The sequence below is a fragment of the Phyllobates terribilis genome, unplaced genomic scaffold, assembly GCF_046119375.1.
Source record: "Phyllobates terribilis strain yellow unplaced genomic scaffold, ASM4611937v1 Scaffold_9__5_contigs__length_417890890, whole genome shotgun sequence".
Lineage (NCBI taxonomy): Eukaryota > Metazoa > Chordata > Amphibia > Anura > Dendrobatidae > Phyllobates > Phyllobates terribilis.
Genome location: NW_027362769.1, coordinates 190930903 through 190940435, shown reverse-complemented (window position 1 = coordinate 190940435; position 9533 = coordinate 190930903). Strand labels below are relative to the sequence as shown.

The window sequence follows — 9533 nt, the reverse complement described above, 5'->3', positions numbered from 1 at the left end:
CATTATACTGTATGGAGGACTATGTGGGGCTATAATACTATATGGAGGACTATATTGTCTGGTCTGCCCTGTGCACTGTGAGGAGTCGCCGCTTTCTGAGTTATTGTGGAATTTACTATAGATATCGCTCGTGTAATGTAAGAAGTGACATCTTTGGCCTTGTACTATATATATATATATATATATATATATATATATATATATATATTTCTCGTGCATCATGAATCGTTGTACGTGTTAATGGGGCCACTGAGGCTCTCTGGCCTGGAGCCGGCCCTGCGTGTGGCAGTGGGGGGCGGGGAGCCCGGCCTGGAGGCCTGAGCTTCAGAGGGTGGAGACCACGATGTTTTACCAGAAATGAAAGTGAAAGAGCAGCCGGGAGTTTCCTGATCCTGCCGCAGATACTGAACCTGGAGCTTCATTATTCCTGATCCTGCCATCACTCCAAGCCCCATGGAGGACCCCTCCTACCAGTTCCCTGTGGCCCTTAAGTGGGACGAGGGCCCCAGCCGCCTAAAGCAAGTGAAGAACAAACTTCTGCTGCATTTCCAGAGTAAGAAGAAGTCTAATGGAGGAGAATGTGAGATTCGAGAGGAGGACGGCGGCCGGGGGTATATTCTGATACACTTCAGAGAGGAGGAGGGTAAGTGCCCGGGGTCAGAGAGGAGGAGGGTAAGTGCCCGGGGTCAGAGAGGAGGAGGGTATGTGCCCGGGGTCAGAGAGGAGGAGGGTATGTGCCCGAGGTCAGAGAGGAGGAGGGTAAGTGCCCGGGGTCAGAGAGGAGGAGGGTATGTGCCCGGGGTCAGAGAGGAGGAGGGTATGTGCCCGGGGTCAGAGAGGAGGAGGGTAAGTGCTCGGGGTCAGAGAGGAGGAGGGTAAGTGCCCGGGGTCAGAGAGGAGGGGGGTAAGTGCTCGGGGTCAGAGAGGAGGAGGGTAAGTGCCCGGGGTCAGAGAGGAGGAGGGTAAGTGCCCGGGGTCAGAGAGGAGGAGGGTAAGTGCCCGGGGTCAGAGAGGAGGAGGGTAAGTGCTCGGGGTCAGAGAGGAGGAGGGTAAGTGCCCGGGGTCAGAGAGGAGGAGGGTAAGTGCTCGGGGTCAGAGAGGAGGAGGGTAAGTGCCCGGGGTCAGAGAGGAGGAGGGTAAGTGCCCGGGGTCAGAGAGGAGGAGGGTAAGTGCCCGGGGTCAGAGAGGAGGAGGGTAAGTGCTCGGGGTCAGAGAGGAGGAGGGTAAGTGCCCGGGGTCAGAGAGGAGGAGGGTAAGTGCTCGGGGTCAGAGAGGAGGAGGGTAAGTGCCCGGGGTCAGAGAGGAGGAGGGTAAGTGCCCGGGGTCAGAGAGGAGGAGGGTAAGTGCTCGGGGTCAGAGAGGAGGAGGGTAAGTGCCCGGGGTCAGAGAGGAGGAGGGTAAGTGCCCGGGGTCAGAGAGGAGGAGGGTAAGTGCCCGGGGTCAGAGAGGAGGAGGGTAAGTGCCCGGGGTCAGAGAGGAGGAGGGTAAGTGCTCGGGGTCAGAGAGGAGGAGGGTAAGTGCCCGGGGTCAGAGAGGAGGAGGGTAAGTGCTCGGGGTCAGAGAGGAGGAGGGTAAGTGCCCGGGGTCAGAGAGGAGGAGGGTAAGTGCTCGGGGTCAGAGAGGAGGAGGGTATGTGCCCGGGGTCAGAGAGGAGGAGGATAAGTGCCCGGGGTCAGAGAGGAGGAGGGTAAGTGCTCGGGGTCAGAGAGGAGGAGGGTAAGTGTCTGGGGTCAGAGAGGAGGAGGGTATGTGCCCGGGGTCAGAGAGGAGGAGGGTATGTGCCCGGGGTCAGAGAGGAAGAGGAGGGTAAGTGCTCGGGGTCAGTGAGGAGGAGGGTATGAGCCCGGGGTCAGAGAGGAGGAGGGTATGTACCCGGGGTCAGAGAGGAGGCGGGTAAGTGTGCGGGGTCAGAGAGGAGGAGGGTAAGTGCGCGGGGTCAGAGAGGAGGAGGGCAAGTGCGCGGGGTCAGAGAGGAGGAGGGTAAGTGTCCGGGGTCAGAGAGGAAGAGGGTAAGTGCTCGGGGTCAGAGAGGAGGAGGATAAGTGTGCGGGGTCAGAGAGGAGGAGGGTATGTACCTGGGGTCAGAGAGGAGGAGGGCAAGTGCGCGGGGTCAGAGAGGAGGAGGGTAAGTGTCCGGGGTCAGAGAGGAAGAGGGTAAGTGCTCGGGGTCAGAGAGGAGGAGGATAAGTGTGCGGGGTCAGAGAGGAGGAGGGTATGTACCCGGGGTCAGAGAGGAGGAGGGTAAGTGTGCGGGGTCAGAGAGGAGGAGGGTAAGTGCGTGGGGTCAGAGAGGAGGAGGGCAAGTGCGCGGGGTCAGAGAGGAGGAGGGTAAGTGTCCGGGGTCAGAGAGGAAGAGGGTAAGTGCTCGGGGTCAGAGAGGAGGAGGGTAAGTGCCCGGGGTCAGAGAGGAGGAGGGTATGTGCCCGGGGTCAGAGAGGAGGAGGGTATGTGCTTGGGGTCAGTGAGGAGGAGGGTATGTACCCGGGTCAGAGAGGAGGAGGATAAGTGCCCGGGGTCAGAGAGGAGGAGGGTAAGTGCGCGGGGTCAGAGAGGAGGAGGGTAAGTGCTCGGGGTCAGAGAGGAGGAGGGTAAGTGCGCGGGGTCAAAGAGGAGGAGGGTAAGTGCGCGGGGTCAGAGAGGAGGAGGGTAAGTGCTCGGGGTCAGAGAGGAGGAGGGTAAGTGCCCGGGGTCAGAGAGGAGGAGGGTAAGTGCTCGGGGTCAGAGAGGAGGAGGGTAAGTGCCCGGGGTCAGAGAGGAGGAGGGTAAGTGCCCGGGGTCAGAGAGGAGGAGGGTAAGTGCTCGGGGTCAGAGAGGAGGAGGGTAAGTGCCCGGGGTCAGAGAGGAGGAGGGTAAGTGCTCGGGGTCAGAGAGGAGGAGGGTAAGTGCGCTGGGTCAGAGAGGAGGAGGGTAAGTGCGCTGGGTCAGAGAGGAGGAGGGTAAGTGCGCTGGGTCAGAGAGGAGGAGGGTAAGTGCGCTGGGTCAGAGAGGAGGAGGGTAAGTGCCCGGGGTCAGAGAGGAGGAGGGTAAGTGCCCGGGGTCAGAGAGGAGGAGGGTAAGTGCCCGGGGTCAGAGAGGAGGAGGGTAAGTGCCCGGGGTCAGAGAGGAGGAGGGTAAGTGCTCGGGGTCAGAGAGGAGGAGGGTATGTGCCCGGGGTCAGAGAGGAGGAGGGTATGTGCTCGGGGTCAGAGAGGAGGAGGATAAGTGCCCGGGGTCAGAGAGGAGGAGGGTAAGTGCTCGGGGTCAGAGAGGAGGAGGGTAAGTGTCTGGGGTCAGAGAGGAGGAGGGTATGTGCCCGGGGTCAGAGAGGAGGAGGGTATGTGCCCGGGGTCAGAGAGGAAGAGGAGGGTAAGTGCTCGGGGTCAGTGAGGAGGAGGGTATGAGCCCGGGGTCAGAGAGGAGGAGGGTATGTACCCGGGGTCAGAGAGGAGGAGGGTAAGTGTCCGGGGTCAGAGAGGAAGAGGGTAAGTGCTCGGGGTCAGAGAGGAGGAGGATAAGTGTGCGGGGTCAGAGAGGAGGAGGGTATGTACCTGGGGTCAGAGAGGAGGAGGGCAAGTGCGCGGGGTCAGAGAGGAGGAGGGTAAGTGTCCGGGGTCAGAGAGGAAGAGGGTAAGTGCTCGGGGTCAGAGAGGAGGAGGATAAGTGTGCGGGGTCAGAGAGGAGGAGGGTATGTACCCGGGGTCAGAGAGGAGGAGGGTAAGTGTGCGGGGTCAGAGAGGAGGAGGGTAAGTGCGCGGGGTCAGAGAGGAGGAGGGCAAGTGCGCGGGGTCAGAGAGGAGGAGGGTAAGTGTCCGGGGTCAGAGAGGAAGAGGGTAAGTGCTCGGGGTCAGAGAGGAGGAGGGTAAGTGCCCGGGGTCAGAGAGGAGGAGGGTATGTGCCCGGGGTCAGAGAGGAGGAGGGTATGTGCTTGGGGTCAGTGAGGAGGAGGGTATGTACCCGGGTCAGAGAGGAGGAGGGTAAGTGCGCGGGGTCAGAGAGGAGGAGGGTAAGTGCTCGGGGTCAGAGAGGAAGAGGGTAAGTGCTCGGGGTCAGAGAGGAGGAGGATAAGTGTGCGGGGTCAGAGAGGAGGAGGGTATGTACCCGGGGTCAGAGAGGAGGAGGGTAAGTGTGCGGGGTCAGAGAGGAGGAGGGTAAGTGCGCGGGGTCAGAGAGGAGGAGGGCAAGTGCGCGGGGTCAGAGAGGAGGAGGGTAAGTGTCCGGGGTCAGAGAGGAAGAGGGTAAGTGCTCGGGGTCAGAGAGGAGGAGGGTAAGTGCCCGGGGTCAGAGAGGAGGAGGGTATGTGCCCGGGGTCAGAGAGGAGGAGGGTATGTGCTTGGGGTCAGTGAGGAGGAGGGTATGTACCCGGGTCAGAGAGGAGGAGGGTAAGTGCGCGGGGTCAGAGAGGAGGAGGGTAAGTGCTCGGGGTCAGAGAGGAGGAGGGTAAGTGCGCGGGGTCAAAGAGGAGGAGGGTAAGTGCGCGGGGTCAGAGAGGAGGAGGGTATGTGCTCGGGGTCAGAGAGGAGGAGGGTAAGTGCTCGGGGTCAGAGAGGAGGAGGATAAGTGCCCGGGGTCAGAGAGGAGGAGGGTAAGTGTCCGGGGTCAGAGAGGAGGAGGGTAAGTGCCCGGGGTCAGAGAGGAGGAGGGTAAGTGCTCGGGGTCAAAGAGGAGGAGGGTATGTGCCCGGGGTCAGAGAGGAAGAGGAGGGTAAGTGCTCGGTGTCAGTGAGGAGGAGGGTATGTACCCGGGGTCAGAGAGGAGGAGGGTAAGTGTGCGGGGTCAGAGAGGAGGAGGGTATGTGCCCGGGGTCAGAGAGGAGGAGGGTAAGTGCGCGGGGTCAGAGAGGAGGAGGGTAAGTGCGCGGGGTCAGAGAGGAGGAGGGTAAGTGTCCGGGGTCAGAGAGGAAGAGGATAAGTGCTCGGGGTCAGAGAGGAGGAGGGTAAGTGTGCGGGGTCAGAGAGGAGGAGGGTAAGTGTGCGGGGTCAGTGAGGAGGATGGTAAGTGCGCGGGGTCAGAGAGGAGGAGGGTAAGTGCGCTGGGTCAGAGAGGAGGAGGGTAAGTGCGCGGGGTCAAAGAGGAGGAGGGTAAGTGCCCGGGGTCAGAGAGGAGGAGGGTAAGTGTGCGGGGTCAGAGAGGAGGAGGGTAAGTGTACGGGGTTAGAGAGGAGGAGGGTATGTGCGCGGGGTCAGAGAGGAGGAGGGTAAGTGTACGGGGTCAGAGAGGAGGAGGGTAAGTGTGCGGGGTTAGAGAGGAGGAGGGTATGTGCGCGGGGTCAGAGAGGAGGAGGGTAAGTGTACGGGGTCAGAGAGGAGGAGGGTAAGTGCGCGGGATCAGAGAGGAGGAGGGTAAGTGCCCGGGGTCAGAGAGGAGGAGGGTAAGTGTACGGGGTCAGAGAGGAGGAGGGTAAGTGTACGGGGTCAGAGAGGAGGAGGGTAAGTGTACGGGGTCAGAGAGGAGGAGGGTAAGTGTGCGGGGTCAGAGAGGAGGACGGTAAGTGTGCGGGGTCAGAGAGGAGGAGGGTAAGTGTACGGGGTCAGAGTGGAGGAGGGTAAGTGTGCGGGGTTAGAGAGGAGGAGGAGGGTAAGTGCCTGGGGTCAGAGAGGAGGAGGGTATGTGCTCAGGGTCAGAGAGGAGGAGGGTAAGTGCCCGGGGTCAGAGAGGAGGAAGGTAAGTGCCTGGGGTCAGAGAGGAGGAGGGTAAGTGCCTGGGGTCAGAGAGGAGGAGGGTATGTGCTCGGGGTCAGAGAGGAGGAGGGTAAGTGCCCGGGGTCAGAGAGGAGGAAGGTAAGTGCCCGGGGTCAGAGAGGAGGAGGGTAAGTGCCCGGGGTCAGAGAGGAGGAGGGTAAGTGCCCGGGGTCAGAGAGGAGGAGGGTAAGTGTGCGGGGTCAGAGAGGAGGAGGGTAAGTGTGCGGGGTCAGAGAGGAGGAGGAGGGTAAGTGCCTGGGGTCAGAGAGGAGGAGGGTAAGTGCCTGGGGTCAGAGAGGAGGAGGGTATGTGCCCGGGGTCAGAGAGGAGGAGGGTAAGTGCCCGGGGTCACAGATGAGGCAGTATCATATTGGTATATTACTACAGTACCATTTTGCTATGATGTTTCCATTATCTCCAACAGTTTGCTGTCATTGTGTATTATTACGGTAGTATTATTTATTACTCGTGCTGCACTATAATGTTACTATGTTTTTCAGTGCGGGACCAGGTATTACAGAAGGAAACTCATGAGCTGAATCTACCGGGTGGTAAGAAGCTGAAGCTGGATGTGGTGGCGGTGGTGGCAGTGAGCGGCAGCACGGCGCAGAAAGAGTCAGCGGTAAGTGCAGCAGGGAGTGGCGGTATCTATCACCTGGACAGGGGACGCTGTACCATGTTCTTCCATGTTCAGTGCGAAACTGATAAAAAACAAGCAATAAAACGGAGAGCAGATGGGACAACGTGTCGGTCACCGCCCCATAATGGCTGCGGCACAAGCCGAGTCTCTGGACGGGCCTAGAAAAAGATAGTAGAGATACTGGCGGCAAATGCAAGTAGGGAGGTTAGGGGGCACGAGGCATGTAATAAAGAACCACCCCCCAATTACCGCCATCACTGATCCAGCCACAGAACAATGTGACCCCACCCACACTCCCCCGTAGGGTGGGCTCACAGGTGGCGGTGGCATCTGTTCGCTGTATGTTGGGCTTGTTTGAGCACTTTATGATAGTATTGCTGTACTGTATAGTGCTTTGATAGGAGAACTGTATGGGGGTTTTATTTCAGCACTCTATGGTAGTATCATTTGAGCATTGTAAGGTGGTATTATTTCTACATGTTATGGTACTTTATGGCTGTATTTCATCAGTGTAAGGTGGTATTGTATACTTGCACTGTGTAGTAATGTATGGTGGTATTACTTGGACACTGTATGGTACAATATGGTGGTATTATTTGACCACTGAATTGTATTATTTGAGCACTGTATGGAGTATTATTTTGACACTATGGTGATATTATTTATGGGTTGTATGGTAGTGTAATATGATCATGGCATAATGGTATTATTTGAGCATTGTATATTGGTATCATTTGATTAGTGTAAGCAGGCATGCATTTTGCTTTGTATGGTACTGATTGGTGGTATTGTTTGAGCACCGTATTGTATTATTTAGACACCATGTGGTAAAATACGGTGGTATTATTTGACCACTTTGTGGTGGTATTGTTTGGGCACTGTATTGTAGTATTTTATCACTGCATGACAGTTTTATTAGAGCTCTGCATGGTACTGTATAGTGGTATTATTTGAGCACTGCATGGTACTGTATGGAAGTATTATTTCGGCACTGAATGATGATTATATTTGAGCACTGTATGGTAGTTTTAGTTGAACACTATATCATCATATAATTTAGAGCACATCTTGGTCGTATTATTTGAATACTTCAAGGTAATATTATTTTAGTACTGTATGGTGGTATTATTTGAGCAATGTATGATGGTATATTTTGAGATCTATATGGTGATACTATTTCTTCGCTGTATGATGGTATTATGAATTCAGTGTGCGGTGTTATTGTTTCAGGACTCTTTGATGATATTATTTGAGCACTATATGGTAGTGTTATGAGAACACCAAAGTGTGGTAGTAGTATTATGTCAGCACTGTATGGTGGTATTATTTGACCAGTGTGTGGTTCTCTGACTGGAGAGCTCTTTGGTTATATTACTTCAGTACTGTATAGCGGTATTATTTCAGCACTGTATGGAGGTTGTACGGTGTTGCGGCTCCGCTCTCTACTGCTATTTACTGATATTAAATCGGGATGGCAAATCCCCGAGATTAAAGCTTCGCGGAACGAGGGGTTTATCCCATGAATCTGAACTTCTATCAAACTTAAAGAAGTTTCTTTCACAAGTGTCCGTAAGATGAGGACAGAAGGGTTACTAGAGAAGAAGCTGCGGACAGATATGGAGGTCGTGTGCAAATCTGCGAATGAAAACAAATACGATCAAGGACGGTTCTCATACAAAGGTGAATCCTATTGAGAAATTACCAATATCCAGACGTCCGCTATAGGTTTGCTTCATATAGTTATTATCACTCTGCTGAGAGCTGATGACAGACGAGAGATGATCACGGAGGGCAAGAAGCGTGATGGAACTGAATATAAGGGCGTTCAGTAATGTCCGGATATTGCTGACAGGGAGTCAGCTGTGACTACTTACTTGTGACGCGCCCCCTGGGCCGTGGGGTACCCGATGCCGGGCCGGTCTTTGCTAGGGGAGATGTCACAGTGGCGGTGACCCGGTCCGTGACCCAGGGCGGTCAGTAAAAAGGGGAATATTTACAGGGGATTTATAGTTTTATATATATATAGTTCGTGACTCCACCTGTGTTATGCGGCTAAAGGGTGCCACCGCTGCGGAGCAGATCCTCTGGAGCGGATGTTACTGCAGCAGAGTTGGTTCAGCTCTCCACAGGTAGAGCTTAGCTCCAGGGCAGTGTAGATGATATAGGTGATGCTGGGCGTTGTAGTGCAGGGGTTGATGGCGCAGATAATAACTTCACAGAGACAGTGGGGTGCAGTCTTCCGAGTTTACTCACAGTTGTTAAGTTCCTCAGGTTGCACTGTCCAGCTTACAGCCTCCCACGTCGTGCTGCGTTCACCAGGCCGGGGTTCAGCAATCCCTCAGGTAATTCAAGAGTGCCTGACAGGACCCCTTTCTGTGTGCCTTCCTCAGTCGTCTTCCTGCGCTGACTCTCGCCCTCCTGCCCTGCACCTCACAATCAGTGTCCCAATCCGGTAGCCTCAGGTCTTGTCGGGCGACCTGCAGTCCCCTGGACCCTCTGTGGCCACCTTTTCGGCGATATAATTGCGGTTGTGGCCACTGCACCTTGCAAGTACAGCAGCCTCCGGTTCCTAGCTGAGCCTTGTAGTTCTCCACTAGTTTAGGGGCCGGTCCCCGCTGCAGCTTGATCCCTCCACCGCCTGGCAGATTCGGGCGCACTGGTGGTCTCCAGCACTGCCCGTACCCCTGGGATCCCTACTGTTCCTGGAGCCTTTCTCCTGCTCCCTTTCCTCTCTCAGTCCTGGGCCTCTCACTAGGCCCGCTCTGGAGCAGAGCTCCTCACTTCTCCTCCTCTGACTGAACTGAACTGACCTCATCTCCCAAGATGGTTCCCCTTTTTTTATCACTCCCTCACAAGTGCTCCCCTAATCTACGTCCTCCACCCACACCCACTACATGGTTCCCCCTCACTAGGTTCCCCCCCTCCAGCCAGGGTCCAGGGACTGTGCTCTCCCGTAGGAGCAATCTCACCCTGCCCTCTGAAGTGTGGTGTGTTGGATGCCGGTGTTAGGGTCCCGGGCAGTACTCCATCCTTAACTGAGAGTGAGATACCACACCTCTGGGTGAGATGCAGTACCTCTGTGGCGACTGAACCCGCAGGGGCGCCACACTTGCATCCTGTAGTCGGCAGTGGGTAGAGATAGCGTCCATGTGCTGGTCATGTAGACACGTGGTCGGCCATGAAGTTACTTACTTGCTCCCGAGGCTTGCCTCCTGTAGTCGGCAGTGGGTAGAGGT

The 9533-nt window shown here is 56.2% G+C and overlaps 1 protein-coding gene across 1 annotated transcript in view; it reads left to right on the top strand.

Annotated features, from left to right (window-relative positions):
- Nucleotides 1-316: 316 nt before the first annotated feature.
- Nucleotides 317-9533, top strand: part of LOC141161964 (protein mono-ADP-ribosyltransferase PARP14-like) — a 56108-nt gene continuing 46891 nt past the window's right edge. The window contains exons 1-2 of the mRNA XM_073647551.1: nt 317-643; nt 6158-6279. Coding sequence (XP_073503652.1) covers nt 454-643; nt 6158-6279 — 312 coding nt within the window. The 5' untranslated portion in view covers nt 317-453. The remainder of the gene's footprint in view (nt 644-6157; nt 6280-9533) is intronic.